This window comes from Ictalurus punctatus, chromosome 6 (assembly GCF_001660625.3).
Source record: "Ictalurus punctatus breed USDA103 chromosome 6, Coco_2.0, whole genome shotgun sequence".
Lineage (NCBI taxonomy): Eukaryota > Metazoa > Chordata > Actinopteri > Siluriformes > Ictaluridae > Ictalurus > Ictalurus punctatus.
Genome location: NC_030421.2, coordinates 26717946 through 26734770, shown reverse-complemented (window position 1 = coordinate 26734770; position 16825 = coordinate 26717946). Strand labels below are relative to the sequence as shown.

The 16825-nt window shown below is 38.2% G+C and overlaps 1 protein-coding gene across 3 annotated transcripts in view; it reads left to right on the top strand.

The window, feature by feature from the left end:
* LOC108266118 (inactive dipeptidyl peptidase 10) overlaps positions 1-16825 on the top strand; it is a 106317-nt gene that overhangs the window by 48721 nt on the left and 40771 nt on the right. For all 3 annotated transcript variants that reach the window (XM_017469134.3, XM_053681065.1, XM_017469135.3), the window contains 2 exons: positions 15632-15746; positions 16565-16660. In XM_017469134.3, the coding sequence (XP_017324623.1) occupies positions 15632-15746; positions 16565-16660 (211 nt within the window). The remainder of the gene's footprint in view (positions 1-15631; positions 15747-16564; positions 16661-16825) is intronic.

The window sequence follows — 16825 nt, the reverse complement described above, 5'->3', positions numbered from 1 at the left end:
AGCTCTCTGAAATTACGATATGGTTCACACATATAGGAATAATGTTCCAAACACTTGTAAAGAAATTCTAAAGCAAAGATGCCTTCAAAAAAGTTGCATTCAAACATTTTTTTTTTTTTTTTTTTTTTTTTTTGCATTCAAACAAATAAATATTTTGTGTGGTCATACATTGCTTTTAAAATGAAATTGAATCAAATTTCTTAGGTACACTGTAGTACTGGTTTATAACAAAATCAAATGTGAACGCTCCAAGTGTCTTGGAGAAAGTGCCACATTTCTTTTGCAGACTTTGCCTTCGAACTTCCTTGTTATCAGCTGTAGGTTTCAGATGATGTTTTTATTCTGAAAATGATACTTAACACTTTCCTTAAGGACATCCAACCTGAAAAATTAATGGAAAATGAACATAATACTTGAAAAATAAATTAACATCATATTTGCTCTTTGATTCTGTCATTTAAGACAAAAAAAATAAAATCTATTATTATAAATTATGGTGCCTGAGACTGTTGCAAAGTATTTTATGCAAAGATATTTAAAGTTGTAATACTGAACCTTAATCTCAAATTAATTCATTCATTTCAGTTACAATGTGCCATGACAACAGTACAGACAAAAAAATAACAGACATTTCAGAAATAACACCAGTGTTATTCACATGATTTGAGAGCACAGGTTGTGTAGTAAAACAGCAGATCACGAATGTATATAAACTCCCTGGTCCAAAAAAATTGTAGCAGTGGAAACTTATTGGATAATGTAAATTGGTTGCACAACTGGACAAAACTGTTTTTTGTTTGACTCTCTACACTGACACTGTCACTTTCCAGAAACATAACTGTAATGTACATTATAGAACCAAATCTGTGTGTGAATTGTCCTAGCTTGATGGAGCACTGGGACAGTTTGACTGGTCTTTTCCATATCTCACATTGTTTCCATACCTTAACCCCTTTGAAAATCTGGGGGATTATTTGGCAGCCTTTCCTGTCAGGATTGGTGCTGTTATTAGGATTAGTGTTATTAGGGTTGTAAATAAATGACACATTACAAATTTTTCTTCAGGCTTGCAATTCACCTAGAGGTTTTGTGTGACTATTCACTTGCTGTACAAATAATTCCACAGTTATTTTTTATGGGATTGAGGTCCAGTGATTTCTCTGGCCTTTGTTCCATCATGCTCACTGAACAAGTCACACACAGCTCTAGGAATTGGCTCCTACAGTCCTCACCCTGAAACATGGGAGTGTCAGTGTGTTCTGCTTGGACATAAAGCACAAAAGGCAACCTCAGAGTGTGGCTGATGATCCCTTTTTATACAAAATTATATTCATTCAGGTGTACAAATTACTGACATTGTTCAGTAAAGCACGGCTATGGTACAATTCTTTGTCCTGGGATCTTATATATGTGTGTGTGTGTGTGTGTGTGTGTGTGTGTGTGTGTGTGTGTGTGTGTGTGTACGCGCAATAAGTATGAGGCTATATATATTTCACCTCCCGGTGGCTTTTGGCTTTTGCTCTTGGTTGGAGTGCTGCCGGATGAGGTTATGCCAGTGCTGTAATCATGAGCCTCCATTCTCTCAGCCATGCCAAGGAAATTACACATCATTGATCTTGAAAATAAACATCCAGCAATGCATCAACAAGATATACCTTACACAGACCGCAGAGTTCAAGTATTCACTCTCATTGAACCCCACCTCTGACTAATATTGTTCATAGAGTGACTGGGTGCATTGATTTGTTTATACATTTAGCATATTTGTGTGGGATGAGACATTGTTTTCGCCTGCTATTGGGAACAAATGCATCATTCCGAATTATATAAAGACTCAGAATAATTTAAAATATATATGTACACAGATCAGCCATAAGATTAAAACCACTGACAGGTGAAGTGAATAACATTGATTATCTCATTGCAATGGCACCTGTCAAGGTGTGAGATATATTAGGCAGCAAGTGAACAGTCAGTTATCGAGGCGATGTGTTGGAAGCAGGGAAAATGGGCTAGTGTAAGGATCTGAGTGACTTTAACAAGTGTTCCCGTTATGCAGTGGTTAGTACCTACAGTACCAAAAGCTGTTCAAGAAAGGACAACCGGTGAGTCGGCGACAGGGTCATGCCACCAGGCTCATTGATGCGTGTGGGGAGTGAAGGCTAGACCGTCTGGTCCAATCCCACAGAAGAGCTACTGTAGCACAAATTGCTGAAAAACGTAATGCTGGCTATGATAGAAAGGTGTCAGAACATACAGTGCATCAAATCTTACTATGTATGGTGCTTACCCGAGGAAGACATGGCACCAGGATGCACTATGGGAAGAAGGCAAGCTGGCGGAGGAAGTGTGATGCTCTGGCCAATGCCCTGCTGGGAAACCTTGGGGCCTGGCATTCATGTGGATGTTACTTTGACACGTACCGCCTACCTGAAAATTGATGCAGACCAAGTTCATGGCAATGGTATTCGCTAATGGCAGTGGCCTCTTTCAGCAGGATAATGCGCCCTGCTACACTGCAAAAATAGTTCAGGAATGGTTTGAGGAACATGACAGAAGAGTTCAAGGTGTTCACTTGGCCTCCAAATTCCCCAGACCTCAATCTGATCGAGCATCTGTGGGATGTGCTGGACAAACAAGTCCGATCCATGGAGGCCCCAACTCACAACTTGCATGACTTAAAGGATCTGCTGCTAATGTCTTGCACCAGATACCACAGCACACCTTCAGAGTTCTTGTGGAGTCCATACTTCGACGGGGACCTACACAACATTAGGCAGGTGGTTTTAATGTTCTGGGTATTGGGTAATCAAACCTCTGTAGGGTTAACTAATTGTACCTTAGGAGCAGTGACTGTGATTGTAAATGTACAGCATAAGTATGTGTATTAGAAAGCATTGTGTGCACATACTCACAATGAGCTGCCCAGAGAAATGTCAGAATCCAGGGAGATTGTACAGACTGTGATCACAGCAGTTCTCCACCAAACTCCAAGGATTTAGAGCTTCAAAGCATTTTAGCTGAGAGCTCTGACCCCCTCATTTCATCTTACTCTTTGAGAATCCTACTGTTGCGAATGCACTGAGCCTGAGCCTGTTTACTCCATAGCACAACATAACCAGATATAAACCCTTTAAACACAGTCCCATGCTCACATTAACATCCTAACATCTAACTTCCTAAGCATTTACTGTATTTACTATACACCACAGCCTCTGATACATAGCTTATCCACATAACACGTTGTAGACGCAACACACATAATATAAAGTATAAAATCATACAGTATGACTTTTTTCTTGGGGTTCTTTTTCCACAGAGTTGCAGCAACTCAATTAAAGGGGAGAATAAAGTAATCAAAAAGGACTGAAATTCATGCTGCAAAAGTGGATAGATTTTCCATGTTGGAATGGCAGCATTATAGCATTACTGAGGAAGAAGCTTGACCAGGAAGCATTGTTCAAACAACACATTTGCTCTTTTATTGGCAACTCACCCTTATAGCACAGTAACAGGCACATAAGAACACATAAGAACATAAATAACACAAATGAACATGGTGAAGAACACAACACAAACACATAACACAATATTATATTAACGGAAAACATTAAATCTAAGCGAACATCAACTTTACACATTACTGTTATGAGGACACCGCAGAGGATCATGGATATGCACATTAGTGCTCTTGTTATTTATTTATTTATTTAAACTTTCATTTGCACAAATTCTTTACCGTAAGTGCATTTGATGGTTGAGTCAACAAGCTTGGATCAGTTGGTTTGTATTGGAGTTTTAAGGCTAATGTAGCTCATGCTAACTAATGTAACTAATGAGGCTAAATTGTAACTGAAGGTTTTATCATCCAGTTTAGCATTATGCTAACTGAATATCTAAATCACCGCACAGCTGCTATTAAGTTTTCAAGTCATTTTAAAAAGACTTGCGTTTCTGACACTGTATAGCAGATTGTTATCTTTAAATGAACGAAACTATGTTGCAAAGCTAGTAGCAGCCATCTTGAAACCAGAGTTTAAGTCAAGTAGGAGCTGTGGCTCAAAGTTTTAAAGTGATTTGGATGTTAATATTGTTCCAGGCTGATTTATATGTTTAATTTTTTAAATACACCATATCATTTAGCGGTGACTGTGTGATGATTTAGACATGCAGTCAGCTACATTAGCTTTGTAGCTCCAGTACAGCCTTCAGTCACCAAACATGTCTTGGCTGATTAATTACATTTGAGGTAAGAGGGATAGTTGTGTAAATGTCATTTTTGTCGTAAACGTTGCTTAAAGATTGTTTACACATGAACATGGGCAATGCATTGTTAGCAGGTACATAGTGCATACAATTATTTATGATATTTTCTGTTTTCTTTGTGGGTTTAGGGTTTAGTTAGATCAGTTTAAGTTTAAGTTTACAAGTGTGTTTTTGTTAAATTATGCAATTCATTGTTGTTTAAAGTGGAATTTATGTACAGTATATTTGTAGTGCATGTGAATGGTTGAGAGAAATAATCGTTTATATTAAACATATCAAATTGGTGAATATCTGTGCTAATCCTAGTTAAATGTATGTGTCCTTAAACATGTGGAAGACAGGTATTTTGGTCATGAACTCTGTGAAGGACAGGTTTGTGAAGGACATAGAAAGCCAAAGAGCCTCTTATTGCTATAATGAATGCATGTCTAGTTGTGGAGGTTGTGCAACTTACAGCTGTGTGTGGAGCTGGGTCAGTGTTATTTTCCTGTGGAGGTCACAGCTCCTATTGTATCTTGTGATTACTGGTGAAAGAAAGTCTTTAAGGTTTTTTTTTTTTTTTTTTTTTTTTTTTTTTTAGTTCAAAGCAGTAATCGTGCAGCCATGATGCCTTTAATTACAATCACAGTCAAGCAGGATTATTTAAAGTCGTTTTCTCAGAATTTTTCTGAACACCAGGCACGTTTCCATTCCCGTCTAGTGTAGTATAGCATTCTGCTCTCTGTGCTGAAAATTAGAAGAGTCTGAGCAGGAGAAGCATATCAATGCAGGGATTTAAATATCCCAAGATGTGTGCTGGTGAGCAGCAGATTCCTAATATAAGAACAGCAAGGAGAATATCACTGACCAGTCTAATGATCTTATAATCATATTTCATTCAGTCTCCTTTATCTTGTTATTGCTGAATATAAAATAACAGAATATAGTGGTCTATTAAGCAATAAATACCGTCGCTTTTAAAGACAATGTGAAACTGAAATCAGCACAATTTTTTTTTCTGTAAAATGACACATTTAAAAACTGAAAAGAGCTCAGCATTTTCACTCAGTGATGGGGTGGAGAATGAGTGGTAGTGTAGAATTAGTGCTATTGCTTGGTACTTTTTTCCTGCCTGCATGTGATGCCCTGAGTAAAACTCTGGCCTGAGACATGAGTTTGAATATACAGATGCAACATAAAGAGTATTTTTCTTACCCAAAGCAGAAGGGAGAAGGAAGGGAAGGGGGAAGGTTCATGACCAATGAAATTAACTTTTCCTGAATTTCTAAGGAAAGGGAGCTCTGGTGAAGGCACGATGGCTTAGTGATTAGCACATTTGCCTCACACCTCCAGGGTGGGGGTTTGATTCCTGTCCTGTCCTATTTGCTTGGAGTTTGTGTTTTCTCCCCATGCTTTGGGGGTTTCCTCCTCAAGTCCAAAGACATGAGTTGTAGGCTGATTGGCATTTCACACACTATGGACAATCTGGAAATGCCAATCAGCCTACAACGCATATAGGCTGAGTGGCATTTCCAAATTGTCCATAGTGTGTCTCCCACCTCATGCACCGAGTCCCCCTGGAATGAGCTCCAGGCTCCCCACAACCCTGCGTCGGAACAGAAAATGGATGGGGAGCTCTGGTCAGCATGATGCAGCATGGGAAACGGGGTTAGCACATAGTGGGGGCAAGAGATGTTCAAAACTCAATCCTATCATATACTAATACTATGATTGACTATTATTACATTAGTAGACCCTACATTTTACTTTAAATTTTTTTATTTATTTTCCCCATTCACGACTTTTACATGATGATGCAATCAGATATCAGAAGATGGTTAGGAGCTGAAAAAATACACACACACACACACACACACACACACACACACACACACACACACACACACACACACGATTGAGTGATTGACACTGATGAACTGCACAGTAGGCAGCGACATGAACTGACAAGGTGAAAAAGTTCTGATTTTTTGGGTTTTTTGAAATCTGTGGATGAAATGAGGCTGTGTGTGTTTGTGTGTGTGTCCACTCAGACATTTCAATATAACAGACTAGATATTTGCTAAATGGTATAAAACAGGTCTTTAGTATCCTAAATGCCAGTGTGGAAGACTCAATCCTTTATTTCTCTCCATTCAATTAATGTCAAATACAAAGCACATGACCTACTGGGAACTTCCTTTTTCTTTGATATTGAATAGAAAAATGCTAGAAATTCACATCATCTAACAGACTGAATGCTAGTGTCACAGAGGTCTGCTGTGCTCTCCTCTTAAGTTAAAGTAGCTATTCAGTCGGAATCAGCCTCTTTCTCAGCATTGGCGTTCATGGCAGCTGAATAGGGATTAAGATTTGATGTGATAGTAATAATGGGATGTTGGAATGGCAGTAACAAGGGAAGGAGGAGAAAAGATTAATTCTGTGTTAGGCTGTAATCTTTCCATCCGCCCGCATGTCTGACCATGCACTCAGCAAGGTCGGACAAGTGGACGCTGGCTATAAATAGGTTACTTATTGCCGCACACACACACACACACACACACACACACACACACACACACATCACATAGCTATATGCATAGTAACATAGTTATGCAATGACAATATCAAAGGAAAGGGGGATTTATGGAACTGTCTGACATTAGCCAGTCCACATTAATCCAGCTGTATATGCAATGAAGAGGAAGGTCAGTGCTGTAGAAAATGCTGCATTCAATATTCATTGGCAGCAATGTTAAAATGAATGGCATATCATGAATGCCTAGTGAAGGTTATGATATGAAAAATGAAACTGAACACAATTAATTCCGAACACAGTAATTCTATATTGTAATTGCATCAATATACACTGCCATGGTGGAGAAAGGACTGAGAAATTATACTTAAGTGAAAGTGAAAGTCAAATTAGCAAAACTCGAAACCCGAAAATGCAAATGAGATGTTCATGCCTTTTAGGCAGGCAAAGGAGATGCCTCATTTTATACAAATCTCAGCTTACTCCAGCATTCTAAAATATTTTACTGAGGCAAGGGGGTGCTCGTGTTCAAGTCCCAGACTGCAGCCTGGTGGCTTATCCATCTTCAAATGCACACAGGTAGCTACAGTGCTAACTCCATTGTGTAGAATGAAAAGGTCACTACAAATGATGAATTTGCATAATTCTTGAGTTTTATATTGATGATCTTTATTGGAAGCTAAACTAAGCCCATTTGATTGAGTTTGTAACAATTAATTTGAAGGTCCACATGAAGATGTACAGGGTAAAAAGTAAGACTTGGAATGTAATTAAATAAGTGTACAAGTATTCAGTTTCAGTAATACTTAAATATAGAAACTAAAGTACTGTCCACCCCTGATTGCCAGTCAAAGGGATTTGAACATCCTATATACTTTACTGCATTTTAGCACTTTTGTTTAAATGACCTCGTTTTAAATTCTCTAAAATGTGAATTTCTTCTCAATGAATCAGTATGTGGAACAAGAAATGTTTATTATTAACTATTATGTATTGAGAAATGTCACAAATGACTTACTTTTGTTAGAAAAATCCAGATCTAATGTAATTGGAAAATGTCAAAATCATTATCACAGCTTTATGTTTTACAGTTAATACAGTTAAAGGGGGGCGGGGTGTTGTGTGGGTTCATGGTGGCTTAGTGGTGAGCATGCTTCAGCACACTTGCCTCGCACCTCCAAGGTTGGGTGTTCGAATCCTGCCTCCTCCCTGTGTGTGTGTAGCTTGCATGTTCTCCCCGGGTTTCCTCTGGGTGCTCTGGTTTCCTCCCCCAGTCCAAAGACATGTGTTGTAGGCTGATTGGCATCTCTAAATTGTCCGTAGTATGTGAATGTGTGTGCAATTGTGCCCTGTGATGGGTACCCACCTTGTCCCCTGGGATAGGCTCCAGGCTCCTCGCAACCCTGTGTAGAATAAGCAGTATGGAAAATGGATGGATAGACAGTAAAACAGGGTTAATGAGTTTACACTCCAAGTGTACCTGCCTTTAATAAAGCATTTATTATAGTAGTGTTAGGATCAGAGAGAGAGAGAGAGAAAGATTATTTAGATTTTCATATTTAATTGCTGTTCTGTGTCATTTTTGTTCTCTGTGTAGCAGTTATATTGAGTAATCTGTAATTAAACATTGCAAACTCCAGGTTCTGGCTGTCAGTGTGCATGTAGCTGCATTTTATTTAAATAACACCATTTTTAATCAAACTTTCAATCGAACATTATTTTCAAGCCTGGTAGTCTGTCTGTATAACTGAACAGCAATACAGAGCCATTAAACACATTCAACACTTAGTTGTTTGAAGCATTTTTCAGACGCATCAGCATGCCGGATGTTAGAGTAGATTAAATCACCCTTCATTAAATGACAGAAAAATGTTACGGAATCTAAATGAACTCAGTAATACTGTGTTGGCATGAAGAGTCACTTTAACTAAAAGTGCTGTTCATATTCCATTTATACATCGGTTCTGCTCCAGCCAAATCAAACAGCTAATTAAAAATGCAGCACAAATATCAGGAAATAATTGGGTGATGAAATTACAGAAATTCTTGTTATTTTGGCTTTGTGTGAGCACCTTGGATTTAAAATGAAATATTGACAATGAGACTTAAAATTAATAATAATAAAGTCGACTTTAATACCTGAGAGTATTGGATGAATCCTATAGGAATAACAACCCTTTTGATTGCCCTTACATTTCAAATGTATTTGGGCAAATGAAGATAGTAAAATAGTTTTAAAATACTCCAGTGGTTTCCCAAACTAATCTCTAGCTACAGTATTTGTAGCATATACATGTTTATCATAGCTGCACATACAGTTTCCCTGTACCAAAAGAAGAACAAAAAAAACCCATGAAAACTTACAGTGAATCTCACTCAAGTGTAAATGTAGCTGTTTTGCATTTCTGTTAAGAGACATTAAAACAGTAACACTCCACAAAAGCAATTCAATAAAACACTCAACAAAAGCAACTTTCCAGTCAATAGTAATTTAGACTGCATGCCCCTTTTTAAGAGTTTATTTTGTCTATGTGCGTTCACTAAGTGTCTACTTTGCTGGCACGTAACCACAAATAGTTCTCCCTGGAAAAAGTAGTCCAATTTTTATTCTAAATGTGTATTGTAATTATTCAATTATAAGTAAGATTCAAGGATGTTATTCCTTTTTTGTTGTTTTTGTTGTTTGTTTGCTATCCCATGTTTTGGCCTGGAAAAGTAAGAATTGGTAGCCAGCACATTAATACATATTATGGAAAAGGATTTATGATCATTGTCCTTTTAGAATGACATTTGAATGTAGCACAGTGTGTTTGTCCCTTGAACAAAAAGTCAGCATGTTGCTGGCAAATGTGTTGGCTATTAGTCTTGGTGTTCTTTCCTTGTATTGCATGCGAAAGATATTGTTTTCTCTCAATATGGCTGACTGTGAGGTAACTGTGCGTTGTGCTAGCAGGAGCATTATCTGGCAGCTTTGTGCTAGACTTATGTTTAAAGCTGCATATCAAATAAAAACTTTTGCATTGCAAAAGTCAATAATGAGTAGGGTTTTTTTTCTGGTTGTTGAACCTACCTGTCTGCTGCACTACTATAAATAAAAAACTAATATCTCAGACGAGAGTTCTGCTTGTCCCGAGTACCTGGGCTGGTGATTTGTCCACCCCAGAAAGACTTTTTTTTAACCAACGGAATATGTATCAGAATTACATATTAAGATAAAGATTGGTTTGAGAAAATGCTTCACTGAATAAAAAATGTGTGTAGTTTGTTGCAGGTTACAGTAATGACTATGAGAGATACAAATCTCCAGATGCTGGGTATCTTCCTTGGTGAAACCCTCTCAGATCTTTTAATGCATCGATTTCTATCTCCTGTTTGTTTTACCTTCAGTCTTGTCTTGAGGTCATATGATTTACTTAGTATTATATTTCAGGTCGTTTGTCCTGCTGTGGGGTGAAGCATCTTCCAGGAAGTTTGAGCCTCATGACTGAAGCTGTGCAGTTAAATCATTTCTGTAAACTGTAATCTTCTGCTGCTGTCATCAATGACTTTATCAATCAAGACAGCTGAGCAGCATTCACTGACAATCAGGCACATTTCGTAGATTAGATGATGCCCTTGAATTATGAACAGAATTTCTTTTACCTGACTTTCCTTAATGCAAACTTGATTAATCATCTCATCCGACCAGTTATATCTCCATTATACACTGATTTGTCATGGGAAAGGTTTTAGCTGATTAGTGTTTGAATAGCTGGTCACGTTGGTTATAACATTTTAAGCCTTGCATATCACATGATCACCGTGAATTCATTCATTCATCTTCATTAACTTCTTTATTCTGGTCAGAGTTGTGGTGGCTCCGGAGCATATCCAGGAACACTGGTTGCGACGCAAGATTACACCCCTGATAGGACGCCAGTTCATCACAGACAACCTTGTACACCTAGGGAAAGCACACTCTTGTTCACACCTAGTGGAAATTTAGAGTCACCAATTCACCTGCTAGAATGTTTTGGGGACATGGGAGGAAATCCACTCAGACACTGGGAGAACATGCACGGAAACTCCACACAGACAGTAACCCGGACTCAGAATTGAGCTGTGAGGCAGCAATGCTACCACCTGCACCACCATGCCACCCTAAGATCATAATTTTTAAGGAAATTGTGTCAAATGCAGAACAACATGGTTACTGTTTAGAGTGTAAAGATATAAAGTTGGGATGAAATAGAATATGCCAAGGCTGGCAAGTTTGTATAATCTCCACTTTCACAGGAAAGAATCGAAAAGCCGAGATGCTCGAAATATACCGTGTAATTTGATTCCACTGCAGAGGTGGCAGGTCTGATAGGTTTAATTACAATGATCTACTTATTATTTTTCTTACAGATTACGGTGTGAGGGCATATTATTGGAAATGATTTCTTTTCCACTACTCTTACAGTGAGATGATTTCTTTAGGTTTTAGGGATTAGGTTTAGATTTGAGGGAATTATTGTCGGTTGTGGTGTGTTACCAGCTGCTAGATCTGTTAAGACAGACAGGCGTATAGCATCTGCACACAAACACACAAACAGACACACACACACACACACACACACACACACACACACACACACACACAGCAGTTGTGTTGCATTACTCTCTTTCTCCTTTTCTTTCTGCCAGGTGTGTATTTATGGCTCTTTCTCCGTTTGCAGAATAACACAGTGAGTAAAGAAAAAGAAGCACATTTGGAAGATATAGTGCAGCCCTGACAGAAAATCAAACATGAGAAAGTGAGAGACTCAGAGAGAAAAAGAAAGCATCTGTGTACATGAAATGGATGTGTGTGCCTGTCTGGGTGACCTCAACTTTATAGCCCTGCTGATTGTTTGGCCTGTAAATTGTAATGGAGGCCTGGTTTTTGGTATAAACCGGTGCATTTGTGTGTGTACTGTATTGTGCCCTACACTAATATTGGCACCCTTGGTAAATATGAACAAAGAAGGTCCTGAAGAAGTGTCTTTATTGTTTAAACTTTTGATCTTTTGTTAAAAAAATTCACAAAAATACTCTGATATCAAACAATTGCTAAAAAAGACAGGTTTATCAAAAATATCTTTGTTAAATATAGTTGTGCAACAACAATTATTGGCACCCCTATGAACTTATATGAGAAAAATATATTTGAAGTATTCTCACTGATATTTACACATTTTTAGTATACCTGGGTGACTAGGAACAGGAAATTGTTCAACCATATGACTTATGAGGTAACACATAGGCCAAATTAATCATCAGTCATTCATAACAATGGGTTAGACCAAGGATTATAGCTGTGATGTTGTTGAGCTTCACAAAATAGGAAGTGTCTATAAGAAAATAGCACAAGCATTGTAAATGTCCATTTCCACCATCAGGGCAATAATTAAGAAGTTCCAGTCAATTGGAAATGTTATGAATCAACCTGGAATTGGGCGTGTGTCTATATTGTCTCAACGCACTGTGAAGAGGATGGTTCGAATAGCCAAAAATCTCCAAGGATCACAGCTGGAGAACTGCAGAAGTTAGTTGTGTCTTGGGGTCAGAAAGTCTCCAAAACTACAATCCGAAGTCACCTACATCACCACAAGTTGTTTGGAAGGGTTTCAAGAAAAAAAGCCTCTACTCTCATCCAAATACAAACTTCAAGCGTCTTCAGTTTTCCAGACACTACTGGAACTTCAAATGGGATCGGGTTCTATGGTCAGATGAAACCAAAATAGAGCTTTTTGTCAGTAAACACCAGAGGTGGTTTTGGCACACACAGAGAGGTAGCCATTTGGAAAAGCACCTCATGCCCACGATTAAATATGGTGGTGGCTCTTTAATGTTTTGGGGCTGTTTTTCTGCCAGAGGACCTGGACATTTTGTTAGGATACATGGCATCATGGACCGTATCAAATATCAACAGATATTAAATGAGAACCTGACTGCCTCTGCCAGAAAGCTTAAAATGGGCCATGGTTGGATCTTCCAGCAGGACAATGATCCAAAACATACATCAAAATCATTAGTCCTGCCATGACCATCCCAGTCCCCTGACTTGAACCCCATAGAAAACCTGTGTGGTGAACTGAAGAGGAGAGTCCAGCAGCATGGACCTCAAAATTTGAAGGATCTGGAGAGATTCTGTATGGAGGAATGGTCTCAGATCCCTTGCCATGTATTCTCCAACCTCATCAGGCTCATAAATCTGTGTTTTGTTTGCAATTGTTTGATATCCATGAGAGCAGAGTATTTTGTGAATTTTTTGAACAAAAATTCAAAAGGTTAAACAATAAAGACAAATGTTCACAGCCTTCTTTGCTCAAATTTACCAAGGGTGCCACTATTAGTGTAGAGCACTGTATGCCTTCAAACACTCATCTAATGCACTTTCTCTCTTTCTTGCTCATACAGCACATTATAAATGAATCTAGCAAGAAGTGGGAGAAGGAGAAAAAAAAAGATAACACATTATTCAATTTATAACCACTGTCATTACTCAAGGACACACTCTCCTACTTACATACATGTACATACACACACACACACACACACACACACACACACACACACCTTTTTAGCCAGTCAGGTTGCATGGTGAAGTCAAAGCCTGGGTGAGATGAGTGGAGAAGAGGAAAGTGAAGTAACTGAACCTGCACTGGCCTTATACAATACAGCTCAGCGCTGCAGTGTGAGAGTTATAAGATTGAACTTAGTATCAAGAACCACTTCAATTCAGAACTAGTCTATACTTTCTCAGGAAAAGGCTGTTTGACTCATTCCACAAACAGTCAACCACAAATTATTGTTTTTGTGTGACATATAAGAAAAGGTGATTTGGGGCTATAACAAAACAGGTGAAGGTCACATGACGATGGCAACATGGAGTATGTAGCATGTCTGGATTGTAATCATGCTACACACATATACTGATCAGTACATATGAACGGCTGAGCAGTAAGTACTGAATCGCATACAGTAGGTACTGTCACAGTACGTGATTTCAGATGCAGCCTGTGTGTGTGTGTGTGTGTGTGTGTGTGTGTGTGTGTGTGTGTGTGTGTGTGTGTGTATGTGCATGGTGCTCACATGGCGTAATCCTGTCTTGCGCCCAGTGTTAAAAGGATTGTGCCCACTGTTCCCACACCATGATACTTACTAAAGATGATGAAATTAATGATTATCCACATAAAAGTGCAATTGTAAATACTCCCAAGACGGGTCTAAAAAGGATTTGTGGTCACATTAACCAATTTAGGAGGTCCAAGGTGCAGTTTAGCCAGATGTTAAGCAAAAAATCATTTATCTTCCCAAGCCACATTTGACAATCTAAACACCTCATGATACATTACATCAGAGCTGTAATGACTGCCAAAGAAAAAAAATAATACAAAGCCTTTGCTTGAAACTAAAATAAAACCAAGAAACAATTTGGTGGTTGAATGTAATGAGCTGGTTTGCATATTACATGCATACATATATATAATAGAGCAGTCTAGTAATGCATGTGCTTAAAATTAGGAAGCAACAACCAGATGTAAACAAGTCCTACAGCATCTGAGGCTTAGAATAGGATGCCATGAACCACACAGACTTTTTCAATCCAGTAACCAGATCTTGCTTGGTTAAATATAGTTGTTACAAACTGTTTTAATGGTGTTCAGTATTCTTATTGCCAGCTATATGCAACAAAACGGTTCAAGCGGCAGAGTGTTTGAGTGTCTTAAGCTAGTCTATGAGACTAATGATTGAAGCTAATTATTTGGATATTGCATGACTGTGTATGCTAAATGTAAATGGAGAATAACAGTAGAAACAAGATAAATCTGTTTGGAAAAGCAACATTTTCTTCAGATGTGTTGGTAAATTATATATAAAAAAAGAGTTCCAACTAAAAGTGAACTTTTATTAGTGCTCTATTGGTGCAAACGGTTAGTGCACGGTACTTATACAGGTGAGGCTTATAATGCTGAGGTTGTGAGTTTGAGTCTTACCTTGAGCATGGCTTTTAAGAGCATCCTACAAGTGTAGTCTTGCCAAAGGTTAACTTTCTGTGGGCAGTGGTAGCTTAGTGTTTAAGACATTGGACTATTGATCAGAAGGCTGTGAGTTCAAATCGTAGTACCACTAAACCATCACTGCTGGGCCCTGGAGCAAGGCCCTTAACCCTCAACTGCTCGGATGTATAAAAATGAGACAAATGTAAGTCGCTCTCGATAAGTGCGTCTGCCAAATGCCGTAAATGTATTACATTTTTAATTGACCAAATTTCCATAGGATCCACCATATTAAGTAACGGTAAATTGTGCCATACTGTAATAATCAGAAAATTGCAACTACTATAGCCCTGGTTATGTCAAGAGTGGTCTTTTTAGATATAAACGTGCTAAACATTACCATTGAATGCAGCTGGAAAATGGAAGAACTGTCAAAATCACTTTAGTGTTCCCTTACACGGACAAAGCCAAAAAAACTCCACATTTACTTTCTCTAGATGTATTTGTGACACACAAAAGAGCTTCTCACAATATTATTGCATATCATCTTGAAATATTGTCATGACTTTTATGCAGTCCAGATGAATTATTGAATGGCTGTGTACAACAAATAATGACAGGCTGATACATAATACACAGATGGGGTTTAGTAATGTCCCGAGGCACATGGAGCAGAGAGAGAATACATGCATGCTTTAACAGCTTGAAACATGGACCTGCATAACCAAGCACTCTTAACAATCTACTTAATCTCTGAAGAACATTTCTGCTGTGGATAAATCCTGAGTATTGGCTGCTTTTTTTCTCCCTGTGAATTAACTCTTTCTGTCTCTGTCTCTCTCTATAGGACCTGGGTGGAGTGAGTCCTCCTCAGAGAAACTGGAAGGGGATAGCCATTGCCTTGTTGGTCATTCTGTTGGTCTGTTCGCTCATAACCATGTCGGTCATCCTCCTCACTCCAGGTACACACATACACACATACAATAAGCTTCGTATTTGCCAGTTGTAGTAGTTCAGTAATTGTAAATAATTTAGTAATATTATGAATGACCAAATGTGATGTGAGCAAATGTGCAACCTAACACTGTTTAAAGTTTCAATCTGATGTTAAAACCACTCAAGGAAGGCATTAGTAAAAGAAGAAAAAGCATTAAAAGAAAGGTTACAGACATGTATAATGCATAATGAGTAATCACAAGTTCTACATTACAAAGTGGTAGTTCAATGGTTAAGACATTGGCCTATTCAGCTGAAGGCTGTGAGTCTAAACCTTGACACTACCAAGCCACCACTGTCAGGCCGTTGAGCAAGGCTCTTAACCCTCAACTGCTAAGAGGTATAAATAAAATAAGTTGCATTGGATAAGGGTGTCTGCCAAATGCCATTAATATAAATGTAATAGATTATCATTTGCATTCAATTACATGTGGATTAAAAAGAATAGCCTATTAAAATAAAATTCGAATGCATAATTATGCTAAGATATTTGCTGATAAATATTTTGCTTATTAGATTAAAGATTATATTAACCTAATGTAAGTGAATATTAACTCACATACTGTATACACACTGTGGATAAAAAATAACCTCCATCCAAAATTTGGAATTTGCAATCCAAAACTGAAATGAAACAATGAAAATGTTTGTATCATCAAGCTTGAACATTGAACTTCCCTGTACAGTGTTTTTCTTTATGAGTTTGCATTTGTGTTGTATGTGTGTGTGTGTGTGTGTGTGTGTGTGTGTGTGTGTGTGTGTGTGTGTGTGCATGTTTTGACAGCGGACACTCTGGCTGGCAGTGACACTAAACTGACAGTGGAGGATCTGTTTAGTCCTGATTTCTACGTACACGATCCTGAGGCTCACTGGATCAATGGTAAGACAATCTACACAGTAAAGGAAACTTTAGGTCCTGAGCAGTCTCCATCTCTTTCAGACTTTCTTTTATTTCTTTTCAGTACACACATATATACAAAAATACACATAGACTATATGGAGATCCATTTGAAATGGCACCCTTTGCTTTTCAGTCCTCATGCAG